Source organism: Nycticebus coucang, chromosome 1, assembly GCF_027406575.1.
Source record: "Nycticebus coucang isolate mNycCou1 chromosome 1, mNycCou1.pri, whole genome shotgun sequence".
In the NCBI taxonomy this organism is placed as follows: Eukaryota; Metazoa; Chordata; class Mammalia; order Primates; family Lorisidae; genus Nycticebus; species Nycticebus coucang.
This window is the reverse complement of record NC_069780.1, coordinates 1,039,876-1,063,698: the sequence shown is the minus strand read 5'-3', so window position 1 is coordinate 1,063,698 and position 23,823 is coordinate 1,039,876. Positions and strand designations below refer to the sequence as shown.

General features: G+C 35.6%; 1 protein-coding gene across 1 annotated transcript in view; it reads left to right on the top strand.

Moving 5' to 3' along the window:
• The window catches only part of LOC128591718 (UDP-glucuronosyltransferase 2B4-like), a 29,975-nt gene extending 8,225 nt beyond the window's left edge, over positions 1–21,750 (top strand). Inside the window, exons 3-6 of the mRNA XM_053599752.1 lie at positions 299–430; positions 14,732–14,819; positions 15,636–15,855; positions 20,827–21,750. Coding sequence (XP_053455727.1) covers positions 299–430; positions 14,732–14,819; positions 15,636–15,855; positions 20,827–21,106 — 720 coding nt within the window. The 3' untranslated portion in view covers positions 21,107–21,750. The remainder of the gene's footprint in view (positions 1–298; positions 431–14,731; positions 14,820–15,635; positions 15,856–20,826) is intronic.
• The last annotated feature ends 2,073 nt before the right edge of the window (positions 21,751–23,823 follow it).

Genomic DNA, 23,823 nt, shown 5'->3' with positions numbered 1-23,823 from the left:
GAGTCTGGGCATGACTCACTCACTCTCCCAACTACATGGTTGTAGCTTCACATGGTCCCCATACGTACACACGTGTACACACTTTTGTACAAATAACTATATTAGAAGCCGTCAATCACATAACACATTTCTTTCCAAAAAACTTTGAGGTTAGCTCAGATAAACAACAGCCCTTACACTGATAATTTCTGATAGCATTTGGTTTTCTCTTCTAGACATTTGTAACCATCCTTACAACCATGTTCCTTGTGCTGATAAACATATTTGTGTTTGTGATTGACACATTCTTTCTTCACAGGAGATGGAAGACTTTGTCCAGAGCTCTGGAGAAAATGGTGTTGTGGTGTTTTCTTTGGGGTCAATGGTCAGCAACATGATGGAAGACAGGATCAATGTGATTGCTGCAGCCCTTGCCCAGCTCCCACAGAAGGTTAGATAATGTGTCCACTGGTGGACAGTTACTGAATGAGTGTGTCTAAAAGGTTAATGGCTTGATAGCTCTAAATATCTAAGATATCAGCACGAAAACTAAAATGTATGTGTAACATACTACAATCATACAGAGGTGGGTTTTCATTTATAATAAACTTGACATTGACCTTGTGACCTTAAACAAATACACATAAGGTGTGCAGTGAAATTTTGTTATTATCATGGAATTGTAGGATTACACAGAAATCCCCAAATTCTGCCCTCTCATTTGACCCTCATACTAACAGACCTTCTGAGGGCAGCATGTACCCTACAGATTTCATCAGAAAAAAGGGAAATTTTCATGTGTATTTGCACTAGCACAGTGATAATTTAGGTTCCTATGCAATTGACCTTTTGTACGTCCTATACTTTTGGAATAGGCTTGTTTAGTGTGCTGGTCAGGGAGCTGCTCAGAGAAAGATGGTCTGGCTGACCAGTCACTACTCCAGGTACCCTTTTAGACAGGTAAATTTGGAGAAAGAGAAAAACTTGCCTGCATTCCTGGCTGCATGTAATAAAAATTGTGAAGATGGTGTCCTATCCAGAGCCAGGACCCGTACATCTAATGTCATGTCCAGGCTGACATCTCTCCTGATTAAAGGAGGAGAAGGAAATAAAGGAGGGAGCCGATAAGAAGGAAACCAGTCTATGTGTGCTCATGAATCATTTTCTTAGTTTTCTATCTGACAAGGACTTCTCCTAACGATTTGTGTTACTTTTATGGTGAAAAGTGGACATTAACAGCCAAATACCAAGTGAAAGTTAAATTTTCCTCAAGTCTATAAGGATTACCTAGGAATTCTTCAAAGACCTTATTTTGGTACTGGGCATGGACGTGGCTGTGTTATAGGAGATGGTAGTAATCACTGATGCAGTCTGTCGGCTAAGTGATAACAGTCCAGCAAAGTTTAGCAAATACAATTTTAGACTTTTTGAATAGGTGTCTTGTTATTCATAAACTGCCCACTGGATCTATTTTTCTACAATAAAAGAATGTTCAAAACTAGAAACAGAGATAATGCTCTTAATTTCGGTCAAACATTGTGATTTAAACTTTTATTTGGGAGAAGTGTTCAGTGATGTGTGTCTAACAGTGTTATGGAAACTCCGACACAGCATCAACACATTTCTCACAAGTAGCTGATTTTATGGATGTGGATATTTTGCAATCAGTAAATGGCAAACTCTAATGAAATTACTTAAAGAACAGGTAGATATCAACAAGCTACTACTTCTGTCACTCAAGAGCTTCAGGTGTCTGAAAATTAAGTTCAAGAACCTGTTGCTGTGCACTTACATTGGCAGCACTGTACACACAACTCAGTAAGGCTTCCTGACCTGGGACATCAGAACCTCACAATTGTGTTTGTGACAATGCCACAGTAGATTGTTGCTGAGCAGGGTTAATTATCATTGTTGCCTTTTTTGTGAGTGTTTGGAAGGCTGAATTAGATCAACAAACAGACATTTTCAAATTGCTTTGTCTTTTTTTAGATAGCTCTTTTTAATTTTTATTCTTTTATTTTTGTTAAAATAAATGCATAGTTTTATACATGGATAGCTTTTATAAATCTTAAGTCAGAGCTATCATTGTGTCCATCACTTGAATAGTGTTCATTGTACCTATTAGGTAGGATTTACCCCCTTCTCCATCCCCCTTCTTGATTTCCAATGACATGTACATTTCTCTGTGTCATGTGTGCCCATTGATTAGCTCCAAATTATTAAGGAGTACATGCAGTATCTGTTTTTTCATTCTTTAGCTACTTCGTTTACAATAATGGTCTCCAATTCTTTCTATATTGCTGCAAAAAACATTAATTCATTTCTTTCTATAGCTGACTAGTATTCCATGATATATATATATGTATATATCATTAAATATATATATACATCATGATATGTATATATATATACACACACACTGCATTTTGTTAATACACTCATTAATTGATGGACACGTAGGTTGATTTCACATCTTTGCAATTGTGAATTGTGCTGCAATAAACATTCAAGTGTAGGTGTATTTTTAATATAATGACTTCTTTTCCTTTGGATATATAATCACTAGTGGGACTACTGGATCAAGTGGTAGGTCTGCTTTTAGTTCTTAGAGAAATCTCCATACTGTTTCCCATAGATCACTAATTTGCAGTTCCATCAACAACGTATTAGTGTTGCTTTCTCTCTGCATCCATGCCAGCATCTATTGCTTTTGGACTTTTAATGATAGTCATTCAGACAGGGGACAGGGATAAGGTGATACCTCATTGTGGTTTTAATTTGCATTTCTCATATGTTTGTCAGGCTTTTGTCTATCTTATATCGAAAAGCTTCTGTTCATGTCTTGTGCCCACTTCATAATTGTTTTCTCTTGCTGAGTTGTTTGAGTTTTTTGTAGATTCTGGATATTAGCCTTTTATCAGATACACAGTTTGCAATTTTTTTTATATTCTGTAGGTTGTGTGTTTACTCTGTTGATTATTTTGCTGTATAGAAATCTTTTAATCCAATTGATTTCCATTTATTTATTTTTGTTGTTGCTATAATTGCCTTTGGAGTCTCAGTTATAAATTATTTGCCTAGGCTGATGTCTAGAAGAGTATTTCCTACATTTTCTTCTAGAACTTTTATGGTTTCATGCCTTACATTTGTTTTTTATCCATCATGATTTAGTTTTTGGGTTTTTTTTTAGTTTTTTTTAAGTGGTGACAGATAGGGGTCCTTTATCATTCTTCTGTAAGTGGTTATTCAATTTTCCTAACACCATTTATTGAATATGACTTCTTTTTCTCCAAGGTCTGTTGTTGTCTTCTTTGTTGGAGATCAGTGGATGCAGGTAGATGGTTTTATATCTGAGTTCTCTGTTCTGTTCCATTGTCTATCTCTATTTTTCCACCAATGCCATGCTGTTTTGGTTAGTGTAGAGTTATAGTATAGTTTTAGTTTGGTAACGTGATGCCTCAATATTTGTTCTTTTTGCTTAAGATTGATTAGGCTATTTGGGCTCTTTTTTGGTTTCAAGATCCAAAGATCTTTTTTTTCTAGATCTGTGAAATATAGAGGTTGCATTGAATCTATAAATCATCTTGGGTAGTATAATCATTTTAGCAATGTCAATTCTACCAATCTATGAACATTAGATGTTTTTCTATCTGTAAGTGTCATTTGCAATTTTTTTCATCAGTGTTTCATAGTTCTCTTTGTACAGATCTTTTACCTCCTTGGTTTCATTTATTCCTAAGTATTTTATTTTCTTTGTAGCTATTGCAGCTGGTATTGATCTTTATTTTGACTCTCAGACTGACTGTGATTGGTATATACAAATCTTACTGATTGGTATACATTGATTTTGTAACCAGAAACTTTGATGAATTTATCTATCAATTTCAGGAGTCTCTCAGTGGAGCCTTTGGGATTTTCTAGACACAAAATCATATCATTAGTCAAAAGTGATAGCTTGATATTCTTTTCCCTGATTTGGATACCCTTTATTTCTTTGCCTAATTGCTTTGGATAGGACTTCCAGTACTATGTTGAATAGAAGTGGAGACAGTGGCATCTTGTATTGTTCTAGTTCTTAGTGAGATAGATTTCAACTTTTCCCCATTTAGTATAATGTTGGCTGTGGGTTTGTCATATACGGCTTTGCTGGTTTTGACATATATTCCTTCTATGCCTAGTTTTTTGAGGATTTTATTTTTAGCTTTTTTAATTTATTGTTGGGAATTCATTAGGGTACAGAGAACAAGGTTACACTGATTGTATTTGTTAGGCACAGTCCCTCTTATAACTATGTCCTGCCTCCAAGAGGTGTGTCACACATCATGACCCTCCACCCCCCCACCTCCTTCCCTCTCTCTACTCCCCCATTCCCTCATCCCCCACCATGTACAAAGTCATCAATTATTCTCATATCAGAATTGAGTACATTGGATTCTTGTTTCTCAATTATTGTGAAGCTTTACTAAGAAAAGCGTATTTCAACTCCATCCAGGTTAATACAAAAGATGTAAAGTCTCCATCTTTTTTAGTGGCTAAATAGTATTCCATGGTATACATATACCACAGCTTGTTAATCCATTCCTGGATTGGTGGGCATTTAGGTTGTTTCTACAGTTTGGCAATTGTAAATTGAGCTGTGATAAACAGTCTAGTGCAGATTTCCTTACGATAAAATGATTTTTGTTCTTCTGAGTACATGCCCAGTAATGTGATTGTGGGATCAAATGGGAGGTCTAATTTGAGTTCTTTGAGGATTCTCCATACTTCCTTCCAAAAAGGTTGCATTAGTTTGCAGTCCCACCAGCAGTGTAAAAGTGTTTTCCTCTCTTCACATCCATGCTTTCATTTGCAGCTTTGAGATTTTGTGATGTGGACCATCCTCACTGAGGGTAGGCAATATCTCAGAATGGTTTTGATTTGCATCTCTCTGATAATTAGGGATGATGAGCACTTTTTCATGTTTGTTAGCCATTCATCTGTCTTCCTTAGAGAAATTTCTATTCATTTCTCTTGCCTAGTGATAGATGGCATTGTTTTTTCTTTTTTTGGCCAGGGCTGGGTTTGAACCCACCACCTCCGGCATATGGGACTGGCACCCTACCCCTTGAGCCACAGGCACCGCCCTAGCATTGTTTTTTCTTTTTTGTTGATTGACTTGGGTTCTCTGTAGATGCTAGTTATCAAGCTTTTGTCCAATTCATAATATGTAAATATCTTTTTCCATTCTGATGGTTGTCTATTTGCTTAGGTTGTTGTCTCCTTAGCTGTACAGAGCTATTCAATTTAATTAAGTCATATTTGTTTACTTTTGTTGTTGCAGTTGCCACAGAAGATTTCTTCATAAAAATTTTCCCCAGTCCAATAACTTTAAGTGTTTTCCCCATAGTTTCTTTGAGAATTTTTATTGTTGCATGCCTTATATTTAGATCTTTTATCCATCTTGAATAAATTTTTGTGAGTGGAGAAAAGTGTGGGTCCAGTTTCAGTCTTTTCCATGTGATTATCTACTTCTCCCAGCATCATTTATTGAATAGGGATTCTTTCCCCCAGTGTATGCTCTTGTTTGGTTTGTCAAAGATTATGTGGCTGTAAGATGTTTATTTCATTTCATGGTTTTCTGTTCAGTTCCAGATGTCTATGTCTCCATTTTTGTGTTAATACCATGCTATTTGATCACTATGACTTTGTAGTATATTCTAAACTCTGGTACACTACTACCCCCAGCCTTGTTTTTATTACTAAGAATTGCCTTGGCTATATGGTTTTTTTTCTGATTCCATACAAAATGAAGAATTATTTTTTCCAAATCTTGAAATTATGATGTTGGTATTTTAATGGGGATGGCATTGCATCTGTAGATTGCTTTGGGAAGTATAGACATTTTCACAATTTTGATTCTTCCCAGCCATGAGCATGGTATGTTCTCCCATTTGTTAATATCTTCTGGTATTTTGTTTCTTAGGTATTGTCATATTTTCTTTATAGAAGTCCTTCACCTGTTTTGTTAGTTATATTTCTAACTATTTTCTTTTCTTTGAAGCTACTTAGAAAGGAATTAAGTCCTTGATTAGCTTCTAAACTTGGTGGTTTGGGGCATATACAAAGCCTTCTGGTTTGTGGACATTGATTTTATATCCTGTATTTCCTGGTCACACCCAGGAGTCTTGAGGTTAAGTCTTTGGGGTTTTCTAAATATAAGATCATATTGTTGGCAAACAGTGAGAATTTGACCTCCTCTGCCCCCATTTAGATGTTCTTTATTTTATTCTCTTGCCTGGTTGTATCAGCTAGAACTTCCAGCACTATGTTGAATAGTAGGAGTGTAGAGGACAGCCTTGTCTAGTTCCAGTTCTAAGTGGAAAAACTTTCAGTTTTACTCTATTTAGTATAATATTAGCTGTGGGTCTGTTGTGGATTGCTTCAATCAGTTTAAGAAATGTTCCACTTACGTCTATTTTCTTCAGAGTTCTAATTAGAACAAGATGCTGAATTTTATCAAATGCTTTTTTCTGCATCTATTGAGATGATCATATGGTCTTTGTTTTTGCTTCTGTGATAGGGTGAATTACATTTAGGGACTTGTGTATGTTAAACCAACCTTGCATCCCTGGGATAAAACCTACTTGATCGTGATGAATGATTTTTTTAATGGGTAGCTGTAATCTATTGGCTAGGATTTTATTGAGAATTTTTGCATCTATATTCATTAGGAAAATTGGTCTGACATTCTCCTTTTTAGTTGGGTCTTTTCCTGGTTTTGGTATCAAGGTGATGTTTGCTTCATAAAATGTGTTGGGGGAAGATTCCTTCCTTCTCAATGTTTTGAAATATTTTCTGCAGTATGGGTATAAGCTCTTGTTTGAAGGTTGGATAGAATCCTGGTGTTAAACCGTCTAGGCCTGGGATTTTTTTTGTTGTTGGGAGTTTTTTTATTGTTTCTTCAATCTCAGTTCTTAAAATTAGTCTGTTCAAGAGATCTGTTTCTTACTGATTAAGTCTAGGTAGGGGGTGTTATTTCAGGTATTGATCCATTTCCTCCATATTGTCAAATTTCTAGGCATAGTGTTTCTTGTATTCAGAGATGATCTCTTGTATCTCTGTGGCATCTGTTGTTATTTCCCCTTTATCATTTCTTACTGAGGTGATTAGACATTTTACTAGATTAGAAAAGTAAAATCTGTAATCTCTAATTTACTTTTCTAGTTAATCTGGCCAAAGGTTTATTGATTTTATTTATTTATTTTTAAACCAACTTTTTGTTTCATTACTTTTCTGAATGATTCTTTTTTATTCAATTTCATTCATCTCTATTTTGATTTTGGTTATTTCTTTTCTTTTTCTGGGTTTGGGATTAGATTGTTCTTCTTTTTCTATTTCCATAAGATGATTCATGAGTTAATGTGCTCCCTTTCTGTTTTTCGAATGTAGGCATTTAATGTGATACATTTCCCTCTTAAGTCTGCTTTTGCTTGCAAAGGTTTTGATAACTTGAGTCTTCTTTTTTTATTTTTGAATAATTTAACAATTTCCTCTTTTATCTCTTCTTGAATCAAACTATCATTCAGGATATGGTTGTTTAATTTCCAAGTTTTTGTGTGGGGATGAACATTTTTGTTGGAGTTGAGTTCCACCTTTATTGCCTGTGGTCTGAGAAGATACAAGGTATGATATGTATTCTTTTAATTCTGATAATGTTTGATTTGTATCCTAGAATGTGGTTGATTTTGGAATATGTGGAATATGTACCATGGAATGATGAGAAAATGTGTATTCCTTAGATTTGGGATGGTGTGTTCTGTATATTAATACCATTTGGTGTGTTCTATTAATCCCATTTGTTCTAGGGTCACATTTAAAACCTTTGCATCTTTGTTTAGTTTCTGTTTAGAAGATCTGTCCAGTTCTGTCAGAGGGGTGTTAAAGTCCCTGACTATTATAGTATTATGGGATATCATATTGCTCAGACCCAACAAGGTCTGTTCCATAAATCTAGGAGCATTTAAATTGGCACATAAGTATTTAAAATTGAAATATCTTCTTGTTGACTTGTTCCTTTAGCTAGTAAAAATGTCCATTTTTGTCTTTCTTAACTTTAGTTGCTTTAAATCCACTTGTATCTGAAAATAAGATTTCAACCCCTCCTTTGTTTTGAATTCCATGTGCTTGAAATATTATTTTCCATTCCTTAACCCGGGGTCTTGATTTGTCCTTCAAGGCTAGGTGTGTCTCCTGGAAACAGCATGTGGACAGCTTATGTTTTTTACCCAGTCAGCCTTTGCCTCTTCAGTGGTGAATTCAGTCCATTGACATTTATTGAGAGAATTGCTAAGTGTGGTGGAGTTCTATTCATCTTATTTTGTAGAAGTCCATTGTGTAGTTTTATTCTTTGCACCACTGCAAAAGCTATGTTTTGACCTTTAGCTTCTGGGTGTTTACTTTCTTGGTGGTCCATTATGGTAATCTGTGTTGAGAATAGATGTAAGTATTTCCTATAGCACTGGTCTTGTGGCAAATTTCCTCAGAGCTTGTATGTCCACAAAAGAATTGATTTCTTCATCAGTTTTAAAGCTTTGCTTAGCAGGATACAAAATTCTGGGCTGAAAATTGTTTTGTTTATGAATGTTGAAGGTAGATGACCACGCTATTCTGGCTTGGAAGATTTCAGTTGAAAACTCTGCTGTCATCCTAATAGCTCTGCCTCTGTTGGTCAGTTGGTACTTACTCCTGGCTTCTTGCAGAATTTTTTCTTTCCTCTTGATTTTGGAAAGGTTCATTACAATGTGTCTTGGAGAGGCTCTGTTTGAGTTGAGATGACCCAGGATTTGATATCCATCTGAAAGGTGTCAGGGTCTTTAGTAAAACTTGAAGTTTTCCTTTATGATGGTCTCCAGTAGGGCTTCCATTCCTTTGGGACAATCTTCTTCCTCTTCAAGAATGCCTATGATTCGGGGCGGCGCCTGTGGCTCAGTGAGTAGGGTGCCGGCCCCATATGCTGAGGGTGGGCCAAACTGCAACAAAAAAATAGCCAGGTGTTGTGGCGGGCGCCTGTAGTCCCAGCTGCTCTGGAGGCTGAGGCAAGAGAATCGCGTAAGCCCAAGAGTTAGAGGTTGCTGTGAGCTGTGTGAGACCACGGCACTCTACCTGAGGGCGGTACAGTGAGACTCTGTCTCTACAAAAAAAAAAAAAAAAAGAATGCCTATTATTCAGATATTTGAATGCTTCATGGAGTCTTGTAGTTCTCAAAGTGCTTGTTCTGCTTTCTTTCTCTTCTTTTCTGCCTCCTTAACCACCTGGGTTAACTCAAAAACGTTATCCTCCTACTCTGAGGTTCTTTCTTCTCTATGATCCAAACTATTTTTGATACTTTCTATTGCATCTCTACATTCCCTGCTTATCTGCTTCATTTCCTTAAGTTCCTCCACATTCTTTGTATATTCTATATATCTTTCATCCAACTTGTCATTCTATCTTTCCCTTTTTTCGACCATTCCTTTTATTGTCTTTATCATCCATATTTTAAATTCCCTTTCTGTCAAGGCCATTACATCTTTATAGGTGACGTCTTCTGCAGTGGCTGCCTCATGGTGCCTTTGGGGAAGTTCCTGTATTCTGGTTTTTCATGCCTGAATTTATCTGTTGGTTCCTCATCATGTGTTCTTTCTTCTTGTTCACCTCCTTGTCCTCCTTTTTACTCCTCACTGCCTCTGTTGTTTTAAACAGAAGTCATTGCTGTTGATGACAGTATGTTGCATTGTGTCACTGCGATACCAAGTGGTGCTGTGTGGTTTTTTTAGGAGACAGAGAGCACAGCCAGCAACTTCTATGATCATAATTCCAAACTTTATTGCCTTTGGTGATCACCTAATTGTTTCCTCAGCGTTCAGACCCTGCCAGGTTGAGATCTTAAAGCTAACAAGAATCCTTCAGGAGCAGGTCTCACAGTGTGCCCTGACTCCAATTCCCATGGGGTGTGGAAGTCCCTCAGCATGTTCCAAGAGTGCAATTCTGTTCCTGGAAGTTATAATTAAGACAATCATGCTTTAGGCCCCTGATAAGACCTTCTCACAATTTTCCCAAAATGACAGACCCCTGGCCACTGAGACCTTCTCAGTATGGCTGCCTCAGCAACCACCAAACCTATGACAAGTCCACTCCATCCAGAATTCCAATATGGTTGCTGTATGCTGTTCAAGGCTTCCTACTCTTCCAAGCTTTGCACTCAACACACAGCTTCTCCCAATAACTGAAAACTCTGTAAAGGCTTCCGCCCATCCTAGGCCTCTGTGGGCAACCAGCCTATCCCAGCCAGTCAAAATCACTTGCCTAATTCATCAGATTTCCACCACTCCAGATCGTACACTGTATTCCAGATCACCACCTCCTCCCTGTTCTCCCTGAGCTATGACTCTAGGTAAGGTCCCAGACAGGTATGCCTGGGTTCTCTCTCTTTTCCCCATTTGTTCTAGGAGAGCTCAGCTGAACAATCCTTCAGGTGTGCCATCTTACTCCATCCCCTATTGAGGGGTTTTGACCACTCTTTTTTTTCTTTTAATTGAAAAGCAAATTTATTTCAGGTTAATGCAAAGATATGAACAATCAGGTCAAAATATTCAATTTTGTTAAGTAGAGTCCCTCTTGTGGTTGTGTCCCTCTTGTGGTTGTATCCCACAGACAAAAGGTATCCCAAACACCCCCACTGCCTGCCCATTTAGTGAGAGTATTCAACACTCCTTCTCTCTCATTACCCCTCTCCCTGATTTGAATTGAAATGAGTTTTTCTCCTGTGTGGGCATGCATCAGATTGTCTACTGGCTTCATATTAGTATTGAAGGCATTCAACAATTGCTTTCTATTCTTACAATACTTTACTAAGAAGAATGTGTTTCACCTCCATACAGGATATTACAAAAGATATGAAGTCACTATATTTTTATGACTGAATAGTATTCCATGGTTTGCACATACCACAATTTGTTAATCCATTCCTGAGTTGATGGGCATTTGGGTTGTTTCCATGTCCTGGTGATTGTAAACTGAACTGCAATAAACAATCTAGCACAAGTGTCCTTATGATAAAATGAATTTTTTCCTTCAGGGTTGATGCCTAGTAGTGGGATTGTAGGGTCAAATGGAAACTATAATTTGACTTCTTTGAGGATTCTTCATACTTCTTTCTAAAGAGGTCATATGAGTTTGAAGTCCTAACAACAGTGAAAAAGTGGTTCCCCTCTCTCAGTATCTGTGCCAGCATCTGGAAGTTTGAGACTCTGCGATGTGAGCTAATCTTACTGAGGTAAGGTTATATTTCAGGGTCGTTTGATTTGCATTTCTCTGGTGATTAGGGATGATGAGCATTTTTTCATATGTTTGTTAGCCATTCATCTGTGTTCCTTAGAGAAATTTCTATTCATATCTCTTGCCTAGTGATAGATGGCATTGTTTTCTTTTTTGTTAATTGACTTGAGTTCTCTGTAGATCCTAGTTATCAAACCTTTCTCCAATTCATAAGATGCAAATATCTTTTCCCATTCTAATGGTTGTCTATTTGCTTTGGTTGTTGTCTTCTTAACTGTACAGAAGCTTTTAAGTTTAATTAAGTCCCATTTGTTTATCTTTGTTGTTGTTGCAATTGCCATTGATGTCTCCCTCATAAAATATTTCCCCAGTCCAATACCTTAAGAGTTTTTCCTACTTTTTCTTCTAGGATTTTTATTGTTTCATGCCTTAGATTTAAATCTTTTGTTTATTTTGAATCAATTTTTGTAAGTGGTGAAAGGTGCAGGTCCACAGTTTCAGTCTTTTCCATGTGGTTATCCAGTTCTCCCAGCACCATTTATTAAAAGGGAGTCTTGTCCCCAGTGTGTGCTCTTGTTTGGTTTGTCAAAGACCATATGAATGGAAGATGTTAGTTTCACCCCATCATTTCCTATTTGATTCCAAATGTCTATGTCTCTATTTTTGTGCCAATGCCACACTGTTCTCATCACTATGGACTTGTAATATACCCTAAAGTCTGGAAGGGTGATGCCCCAGCTTTGTTTATATTATTAAGAATTGCCTTGACTATCTGGGATTTTTTCTAGTTCCATACAAAATGAAGAACTTTTTTTCCAAATCTTTACAGTATGATGTTGAAGTTTTAATGGGGATTGAATTGAATCTGTAAATTGCTTTAGGAAATATTGACATTTTAACAATGTTGATTCTTCTCAGCCATGAGCCTGGTATGTTCTTTGATTTGTTAGTATCTTCTGCTATTTCTTTTCTTAGGGTTTCATAATTTTCTTTATAGAAGTCCTTCACCTCTTTTGTTAGGTATATTCCTATTTCATTTCTTTGAAACTACTGTAGAGGGAATTGTGTCCTTGATTAGCTTCTCAACTTGGCTGTTGTTGGCATATACAAAGGCTACTGAATTGTGGAGATTGATTTTATATCCTGAGACATTACTGTATTTCCTGATCACATCCAGGAGTCTTGTAGTTGAGGATTTAGTGTTCTCTAAGTATAAGATCATATCATTGCCAAAGAGTGAGTTTGACTTCCTCCACTCCCGTTTGGATGCATATTATATTCTTCTCTTGCCTGATTGCATACGCTAGAACTTCCACCACTATGGAATAATAGTGGTAATAGATGCCATACGTATCTAGTTCCAGGTCTAAATGAAAAGACTTTCAGTTCTATGCCATTCAGCATGATGTTAGCTATCATTCTGTCACAGATGGCTTCATTCAGCTTAAGAAATGTGCCATCTATGTCTATACTCTTCAGTGTTCTAATTAGAAAAGGATGCTGAATTTTATCAAATGCTTTTTTCTGCATCTATTGAGATGATCATATGGTCTTTGTTTTTGCTTCTGTTGATAGGATGAATTACATTTAGGGACTTGTGTATGGTAAACCAACTTTGCATTCCTGGGAAAAAAACCTATTTGATCATGATGTATAATTTTTATACATAAAAAGTAGCTGTAATACATAAAGTTTAACTGTACATAAAAAGTAGCTGTAATCTATTGGCAAGGATTTAATTGAGAATTTTTGCATCTATATTCATTAGTGAAATTGGTCTGAATTTCTCCTTTTTAGTTGGGTCTTTTCCTGGTTTTGGTATTTTCGATTCACAGAATGTGTTGGGGAAGATTTCTTCCTTCTCTCTCTCTCTTTTTTTTTTAGAACAATTTCTGCCATATGGGTATAAGCTCTTTGAAGGTTTGATAGAATTCTGCTGTGAAGACATTTGGGCCAGGGCATTTTTTGTTGGGAAATTTTTTATTGTTTCTTCAATATCAGTGCTTAAATTGGTCTGTTCAAGAGATCTATGTCTTCTTGTTTACATCTAAGGAGAGGATGTGATTCTAGGCATTGATCCATTTCCTCCTCATTATCATATTTCTGAGCATAAAGTTTCCTGTAGTACTCAGAGATAATCTCTTCTATCTCTGTGGCATCCGTTGTTATTTCCCTTTTATTGTTTCTGATTGAGGCAATTAGAGATTTTGCTTTTCTGTTTTTAACCTATAAATTTCTCATTAAACTTGGCAAGAATGAAAGTGAAATCAGAGACATGTTAGCACAAGTTTCTGTGGATAATGCCATGTAAAAAAGACCAATGTATAAATGAATTAAAGTTTCTGAGGGGAGATAAAGTGTCACTGATGAAGAGAGGTCAGGTTATCAGTCATGGGCAAAATAGCAGAAAACATTGCAATAATTTGTCAAATTGTGTTTCAAAATCATTGTTTCACTATAAGGTGCATGGCAGACCTAGTAAACATTAATAGAGAAACAGATAGGAAAATGTAACTGAATATCTTGGCCAATAACTCATGGCTTTTGCATAGTGACAATGCATAAGCACACACAGCACTTCCCATGAGGGAATATTTAGCCAGTAAAGAAATAATTGTACTGGAACACTCTCCCTGCTCACCTGATTTGGCCCCCATTCACTATTTTCTTTACCAAAAGCGAAAGGAATTATTGAAAGGAAGACATTTCATTGACATTCAGGATATCAAAGGTAATATGACAATAGTTTGTGTGGCCATTCTAGAAAAAGAATTTCAAAACTGCTTAGAAGGCTGGACTAGGTGCTGTGTCAGTGCACAGCTTCCCAAGGGGAGTTCTTGGAAGGTGACTGTGGTGATATTCAGCAATGAGGTAGGTAGCATTTCTTCTGGGATGAGTTGGCAAACTTAATTGTTAGACCTCACATACTATGCTTACCATGATTTGATTATTACATTATTACATTTGATTATTGTATACCTGTATCAAAATATCACACTTACTCTATACATATGTACAACCATCATATGTCCAAAATAATTAAAAATAAAACATTTCAAAGAACAATTTAATAAGAACAGATTAATACTGGCTTTAAAAGATTGCAGCTAGTGTAAAATAAATCTAATAAATGTAGATCATTTTTACTATATTTTTTACACTAGAATTTTATTTATTGGCAAATAATTTATTAAATGCTTAAATTTACCAGTGTAGGAATCATTTGTGTAAGTTGCTCAGAAGTCCTTAGATACCACATTGATCATGAAAGCAGCACACAAATCCTAGTTATTATATTTACCTGGAGTTTGAGTCATTCTCATTACCAGCCTTGTGCTCACTTCTTCATAGATTGTATGAAGGGTTTAGTTGGAAGACTGACAATCCCTTTAGAGAGCTAACTTGCATAACTTTGGATTTCTACATAAGGAATGAAGTATTTCCTTCACTCGAACAGGTCCTGTGGAGACATGATGGCAAGAAACCAGATACCTTGGGACCCAATACTCGGCTGTACAAATGGATACCCCAGAATGACCTTCTTGGTAAGATTCTGGAGAAAAAATACTGAATGCATGAGTAACAGCCAATTATGGTGATAGTTGGTCATAAATAATATTTATTTATGAAAACTCAAAAATAAAATCTAACTGCTTTATACAAATGTTCTAGTCCTAGAAAGAATAACCTATAACAGTTGGAATTTTGCTGCACACACTCACATTCTTTATGGCCAGAAACAAAGTGTCTATTTCAGTCCCAGTCTCTGTCTCCTACCTCTATTGGACCAACTTTACCTTTACCTCACGACACTGAGCATCTCAGTTCTTCTTCTGTTTCCAGTGACTCTGCCTTGTCTGTGGGAAGGAATCCCCAGTCTCTATCATAAAGTAATGCCATCTTCACAAAGGAGTGTGGCTTGTCCATGTTGTGACCTCAACCCTGCTCCTGTCACACTCCCTGCTGCCTAGACACCTTGCACATCATAGACAGTGACTGCACTATTTCCTTGAGAGAACGACTATTACATGCCTGACCTTGTCATTACTTTTTATTTTCTTTTTCTTTGTACATTTCATTTCTTTTATCCAGAATGTGCTTTTTCATTGTCCCTTAGTGGTCTTGTATCCATCTTCTGTTCTCAAGTCACACAGCATTTCCTCCCTACAGACTTCACTTCTCTTTCCAGCACAAGTAGGTCCTTCTGCCTCTGAAACCCAAGAACAGTTCTAATGCAGGTTTGTGGGACTCCAGTCTGCTATCTAGAGAACATTCCCCTTTCACTGTCCTGTATTGTGTCTTTCTCATTTTATTCCTGAGACTTATAATGAATAATTTCACTGATATTCACCCAACTGTAGGTCACCCCAAAACCAAGGCTTTTGTAACTCATGGTGGAACCAATGGCATATACGAGGCCATCTACCACGGGGTCCCCATGGTGGGCATTCCTTTGTTTGCGGATCAACCTGACAACATCATTCGCATGAAGGCCAAGGGAGCAGCTGTCACCTTGGACTTCACCACAATGTCCAGTGCTGATTTGCTCAGTGCTCTGAAGACGGTCATTAATGACCCCACGTGAGTAGCGACATTTTATTAGGTGATATTTATAGACAGGTTCTCTTGTCATCAGTACATGAGATTAATTCATTAGGAGATTTTTTTGTTGATTCATTTTCAACAAATTAAAATTGCTTTTATATTTTAAAATTATATATTTTATTGAATGGAACTATGTAAACCCCAAAATATTTTGAATTTATTATTTTTAAAATATCTTATAAAATATATTTCTATTTTTATATAACTATATAAATAAATATATAAATATATTTATATATTAAAATATTAAAATATATAAATATATTTATATATTAAAATATATAAATATATTAAAATATATAAATATATAAATACATAAATAACCATAATGAATAAATAAATATATTTATTTAGATATAAATAAAATATATATTTAAAATATTTTAACATGTATTAATTTAAAGAATAATAAATTATTTAGCCAATAAGAAATCTGCTTTCATTTTCCATCAGATACTGAGTTCACAGTAGCATTGAACTTAGTAAACTTAGTGGATAACCAATTATTGCCAAAATTTTCTGTATAAAAATAATTTAAGATACACAGATAAGTATAAAATGATGAACTCTAAAAATTAAGACAGAATCCATTGTTAAAAGTAGTAATGAACTTAGAAATATAATACATTTTAATTCATTTTCTAAAATTTCTCAATGTATTTCTTTTTTCTTATTTAATTTTATTTTTATATTGTTATTATTTTAAGATTTGATAGTGAGATATATTTCCCATAACATAAAATTCATGTATATTCAAAATGTAAAATTTAGATATATTTAGTATGTTTACAGAGTTATGAATATGGCACCATAATATAATTTTAAGACATTTTTATGACCCCAAAGGAACTTTGTAAGGCATAGAAGTCTCTTCCCATAAACACCTGATCCCACGGTAATGCCAATTTACTTTTTTCTCTATGGATTATCCTCTCTGGATATCAGATATAAATGGAATCATGGAATTTCTGCTGCATTAAAAATGCTTTTTATACTAAGCATAATTATCTTAGTTTTACTTGTGTTGTTGCATGTATCAGGATTTTGATCTCTTTTATTGCTGTATGATATTCTTCAGTAGAACATAGAAAAATTAATTCATTCCTTTATCAGCTCATTGACATTTTTATTGTTAGTAATTATGATCATTGCTATCTATACTTTTACATGAAAACATTTTTAAATCTTGGGGAGATATCATTAGTGGAATTACTGGGCCATGTGGGAACTTATGTTTATGAAAATGTCAAATTATACAAAGGACATGTATAATTTTTCTTGACTACCATAGTATAGGAAGTCCCCATTCCCTCACACTGTTTCCCAGCACTTGTTATCTGTCTTTATATCACAGCCATTACAGTGATCTTAAGTAGTCTCTCTACCTTTATGGCAAAAAATATTGAGCAACTTTTCATGTGCTTACTGGTCATTAAAATACCTTTTTTGGAGAAAGTTCTATTTAAATATTTTGACCATAGTGTTAATTTTTTTTTATTAAATCATAACTGTGTACATTAATGCAATCATGGGGCACCATGCACTGGTTTTATATACAATTTGAAGTATTTTCATCAAACTGGTTAACATAGTCTTCCTGGCATTTTCTTAGTTATTGTGTTAAGACATTTATATTCTACATTTAGTAAGTTTCACATGTACCCTTGTAAGATGTTAATTTTTAACTCATTTTATTAAAGATTTACAATACTTTAGATGAAAGTATTACTGTCATACTTATGGTGAAAAAGCTTTATCAGATTTATGATTTTCAAATATTTTCTTCTATTTTGGATAGGTTGGTTTTTCTATGTTCTTGATGATACCCTTCAAAGCATAAAGTTTTTAACTTTGATAAAGTAAATCTTTAAGTTTTTTTTATCCTCCACAGAACACGATATGGAAAATGCTATGCCTTGGCTGGCTACTCTCAATTCAGAACTCGTTATTACTATCAATAATATTATCACACAAGAAAGCATAACCTAAAGAAATACTTTAAAATTATTTAATCAAGAAGAAAAGAGTAGGACAATAGATCAGAAAAAATACTTTAAAAGATGACAGAAAAATTAGAAAAGATATATAAAATGAGTTGGTAAAATGGAAGAGGCAATACAAGATAAGATGTTAGATACCAATGTAAATATACCAGTACTTATATTAATCTAAACAGATAAAGAAAACACATAATAATGACTGTGGACAAAAAGCATTTGAAGAGCACAAATGACACATGGACAGGTTATTATGTGTGGCAGATACATAAATAGCATGTGTGTACATGCTATGTAAGCCTATTCGATTGTTTAGCCATATAAACACAGAGTTATACATTTCTCCCAGAGTATATAGAATAGTTACCTGAATAGAACACAAAATGGATTATAGATCAAGAGTCAATATATTTTATTTTTTTAATTTAATTTTTATTAAATTATAACTGTATACATTTATGGGGTACAATGTGATAATTTGATATACAATATGGAATGCTGAAATCAAACTAATTAACATAACCATCACTGTACTTATATTTTTGTGGTAAGACATTTATAATATATTCTTATTTGTTTTGAATTGTACCCTGGCATTGTGTACGTTGTGCCCTCCCTCCATTCACTCTCTCCTCTCTCTCTTTTTTTCTGGACTTCCTTTGTTTTTTATCATTCATATGAATGTCCAAGTGATTATATATTGGTTTCATAATAGTATTGAGTACATTAGCTACTTTTCTTCCATTCTTGAGATACTTTACTAAGAAGAATATGTTCCAGCTCCATCAAGGTAAATATAAAAGATATAAGTCTCCCTCTTTTTATGGCTGCATAGTATTCCATGGTATACATATACCAAAATGTGTTAATCCATTCAAGAGTTGATGGGCATTTGGGCTGCTTCCACAACTTGGCAATTATGAATTGACTGCAATAAACAATTCTGGTGCAAGTGTCTTTTTTTATAAAATGATTTTTGTTCATCTGGGTAGATACCTAGTAATGGAATTGCATGATCAAACAGTAGTGCAATTTTTAGTTCCTTGAGAATTCTCCATACTTCTTTCCAAAAAGGCTATACCAGTTTACAATCCCACCAGCAGTGTATAAGTGTTCCCTTCTCTACATATATACACCAATATCTGCAGTTCTGGGATTTTGTGATGTGGGCTAATCTTACTGGAGCTACGTGAGATCTCAAAGTGGTTTTGATTTGTATTTTTATGATAATTAAAGATGATGAGCATTTTTTCATATGTTTGTCGGCCACATGCCTGTCATCTTCAGAGAAGTTTCTGTTGAAGTCTCTTGCCCACAAAGAAATGAGGTTGTTCATTCTTTTCTTATTGATTAATTTGAGTTCTGTGTAGATTCTAGTTATCAGACCTTTGTCAAAATCATAATGTGCAAAAAATCCTTTTCCATTCTGAAGGCTATCTGTTTGCTTCACTTGCAGGGCCCTAATACATTTTAAAAGAATCAGAATTAAAAAGATATATGGTCCAGCCTTACTTTCCTTTAGTTAGAAATAGTCGAAGAAATGGTAATATTTTTATATTTTAGTAATTAAAAATACAGCTTGATAAAATTCAGAGTCAACAAGAAAATCAAAATTTTACATGCACCTTCATTTTAGCAATTCCTGCCCAGGTATAAGAAGAAAATATGTATAAATATATAAACCTGATAATACACTACTAAAATGTTTTATCAGAATTATTAGTAGCATCCAAACATTTTAGAATCCCAACTGTCTGTCCGACGTAATAGCACCTGTCAATCAAGGGGATGCCACATAGCCATGGAATTAACAAACAGCTGCTACGTATGAGACAGACATGAATAAGGACACACTCCATGACTTGATTAAATAAATAAGCAAAGTTAATCTGCGGAGTTAGCTGTCAGAATAACACTTCATTTGAGGATGGTAGTGGTAAGAAAGAGGTCCAGTGAAAAGGGATTTTGGAGGGCAAAAGGACACCATGTATCATCATCAGAATAATAGGTACATTGGTGTCTCCATAATTTAATTTTTATTTAATTCTGAGCTTTGGAGCTGTTTACTTAACGTATGTACAATTACCTTACATATTTCATACTTAAGAGTTTGAGAAGATCCATACATATTTTAAAATTCTAGACCAAACAGACAAACAAGACACTAAAAGCCAGAGAATCCGAGGGTGCCACCAAGCCAGGACAAGCCTCTGTGAGAGGTAGCATTTAAGGGGAGCCTGAAAAAGAGCCAGAGGCAAACCTCAGTCCCTTCTGGGAAGAATGCTCCAAGGGAGGGAGGGGACAAAGAGCTTTACAGGTGCTCAGGGGAGAACACTCATGGCAGCTTGAAGGACAACAGAAGGGCAACGTCCCTATGAGAGAACGTGTGTGGGGAAGGGAGAAGTCCCGGTGACTAATGTGTAATGTCCTATAGACAAGGAACAGATTCTCAACGTGATGAGAATCCAGATGGAGATCTCAGCTGGGGAGAGTCCTAACGGGACAGTCATTCACAGAAATTCATTCTGGGTGCTGGGTGGGGAGCAGGAGAAGGCGGAAGATGAGAGTAGGACCTGAGAGACAGGTCAGGAGGTGGCATTTCACCCACCACGACACACTCCCGGTTACAGCCAAGACGACCATTCCCACGGTGGGCTTCCACTGTCTCGCCTACAGCTCTTAGAATGACTCATACTGTTTCCTCTCCCAGGAAGGTATTTTTTCCACCTGACTTTCTATTTTTAACTTTTAAAAATATTAATGGTAAAATTCAAAATCCAAAATCAAACTGTCTATGATGAATCAAATTAAATTTTTTCATATTCTGTGATTTTGTGATTTTTTTCTGAATCATTTGTGTTATACTTTTCTAAAACCTTTCACGAATTTGATAACTTTAACCAGTAAACTTACTCTCAATGTCAGAATCTTGAATTTGTTTTTCCTGCAGATATAAAGAGAATGCTGTGAGGTTGTCTAGAATTCACCATGACCAGCCAGTGAAGCCTCTGGATCGAGCGGTCTTCTGGATCGAGTTTGTCATGCGCCACGGAGGAGCCCGGCACCTGCGGGCTGCAGCCCACGACCTCATGTGGGTCCAGTACCACTCCCTGGACGTGATTGGCTTCCTGCTGGCCTGTGGGGCAGCAGTGATGCTTGTCCTCACAAAGTCCTGTCTGTTCTGTTACTGGAAGTTTGCTACCCCAAAGAAGAAGGGGAAACAGGAGTAGCTGGGTCCCAGAACTAAAGGTGACAACCTGTGGGGTGGGTCCCCCAGGCATATGGCAGCAAGAGGGGTGTTATGGAGATTCTCCTCCTCCTGGGACAAAACATCTTTCCCTACTTACCTGATCAAGTCAAAATTTCCAGATATTTAGTTCCTATTTGAAAGATAATTATTCCATGTTGAATGCTTTTAAAAACTAAAAAAAGTAAAAATAAGATATATGAGTTTACAGCTAAATTTCTAGTTCTAATTCACAAACTATACAATCACGTATGGAGCTTACTTGTGTTTCATACATTGTGTGTGGACAGAAGACTGTCAGTATCAATACAGTTTTGCAAATACTCAGAAAACTTTGGTTTTCGAGCAGAATTTTGTTGTCTTAATTATTAGTGAAGAACCTATTAAATGATTAATTTCTACAGAAAGTCTCTCCCTGGATTTTGCTCTTGTGAGATTCTTATTGCTGCTTTGCTCCCCCTGGGTGTGCAGCCCCCCAGACCTATTTCTCTAGAATACACCAAGACATTCACCTTCTTGGAACCTGAGGTGTTTCCCAGGGGACGTGTGTGCAGTTAGAAATGCAGCAACTCCAGAAAAACTGTTTCCTGATTTATAATTAAACTAATTATAACTATAATTAAACTATTTGGTTGGTTTCATATAATAAATTGCTCAGGCCATTTAAAAATATATTCCAGGATAATTTCATTCACATTTTCATCCCTTTAAAACAGATGTAAGGTCTTGACTTTCAGGAGTAATGACATATATGTGCACACACAGGATAATGCAGCCCTGTGAAGGGACTTCCTAAGTTTCCAGTCTCTAAACATACATGACACATATATGTCCATTTCTTTCACAATAAGACACAACCTCACTTAACTAACAGATATGTTGTAAAATTAAATATGTTTGTTGAAGACAGCTTGAAATAATGGCATTATTGAATATGGATCTACTTCAGATGATCATGTATAATTTTTCATTCTTTCACACAGCCTTTTGCTTTATTTCTCCTAAACCCTGCTACAGAAACATTCTTTCCTTTGCAATGACTAAAAAATAAGATAATCATCATTTTCTTTTGAACATAAACACCACACTAATTTACCATAAACAGTAAAAATGCACAGAATAAAATAATTACATGGAAAATAGTTAAATCAAATGTCAGTGGTTCATAAGGTCGTCCTTAACCTGTAAGTGAAGAACGTGCACAGTGATCACAGTGGTGCAGGGAGGGGAGCCTGGCTCTCTGTGGCAGGAAGTCCACAATCACATCCCACAACACATTTTCTCCAGACTCAGCATGACTTAAAAAAATAAGGAGTTGTGGTGAATTTTTAGATTTTCTCTTTATCTATGACATTCATTTTCTCTTTTAGTGTCTTTCTCCTGACTTTTCCTTGTTGTAGACAAATTACAAAGCATAAATTTATTATTTGTAAAAATTCTAGAATCCTGGGTCATGATGACTGTGGCTCAGAACAACTGGCAAAGAAATAAGATCAATAAAGTTCTGGTAAACTGGTAAAAATTAATGAGTAATTCTAGGTCAGTGAAGGTGAGCTTTGCAGCTGGATTGGTCAATCAAAAGAAAAACATGCATGTTTTAAGAGTCAGGAGAAAATAAAATTAAAAAGGAGGCAAATGTATCAAATCAATTCAAGATTTCTTCAATGAAGCATAGCATGAGAGGTTAAGGTTGAGAAAAAAATCAGGAGAGCTAGGGAGTAAAGTAGATAATTGGGAGGGCACTGATGTAAAGTGTTAACAAATAACTCATGTTTTAATCAGATTATTGACAATTCCTTGTGCATAAGTTGATTCCTGTTGAGGGATCGACAGGTCAGTTAGGAAAGCAGAGGACTCAGTGGCCTCTCTGCTGCTAATCCTGTCCCTGCTTTCATTCATCCATTCAGTTCTATTTTATTTCATGTAAGCAACAGTATGTCATACAGTTGGATAAGGCATTACTGATTTTAATACTATCTAGTTGTTTTTATATTCATCTTTCTCCTTACCCCAACATTGTCTTATGTCAATGATTCTTTTACCTCTGAATATTTGAGTTGAGCTTATTTTAAAATATTATTTAGTTTTTTTCTCTATAGTCCTTGTGAGAAAATATTTTGTTTGTATATATTTGATTATTAACTTCCACTTTGTGTGAGTTAATCTTCAACAGATACCAATTTCTGCAAACATCCCTTATGCCGTGTATTGTGAAATCATCTCTTCATCATGTTATGTTCATTGCCTCTGCTGGCGTCCAGGAAGATTTACAGTGTGGGGGCAGCACCTGTGGCTCAAAGGAGTAGGGAGCTGGCCCCATACACCAGAGGTGGTGGGTTCAAACCCAGCCCCGGCCAAAAACTGCAAAAAAAAAAAAAAGTTAGATTTGCAGTTTCACAATATTTGGTTTAGAAATCACTTTTTGGAAGGGCTTTTATGAAAAAGGTGAAAGACAACATGTGTTGGTGAGAATGCAGAGAAGAGAGAACTCTTTCAGATTGTTGGTGGGAATGTAAATTAACACAGTCATTATGGAAAATGGTGGGGGGGGTCCTCAGAAAACTAAAAATAGAACTATCACATAATCCAGAAATCCCACCTTTGAGAATATATCTGAAAGAACTGAAATCAATATGTTGAAAAATATCTGCACTCCCATGTTCACTACATTATTTACAACAGCTAATATATGAAATCAAC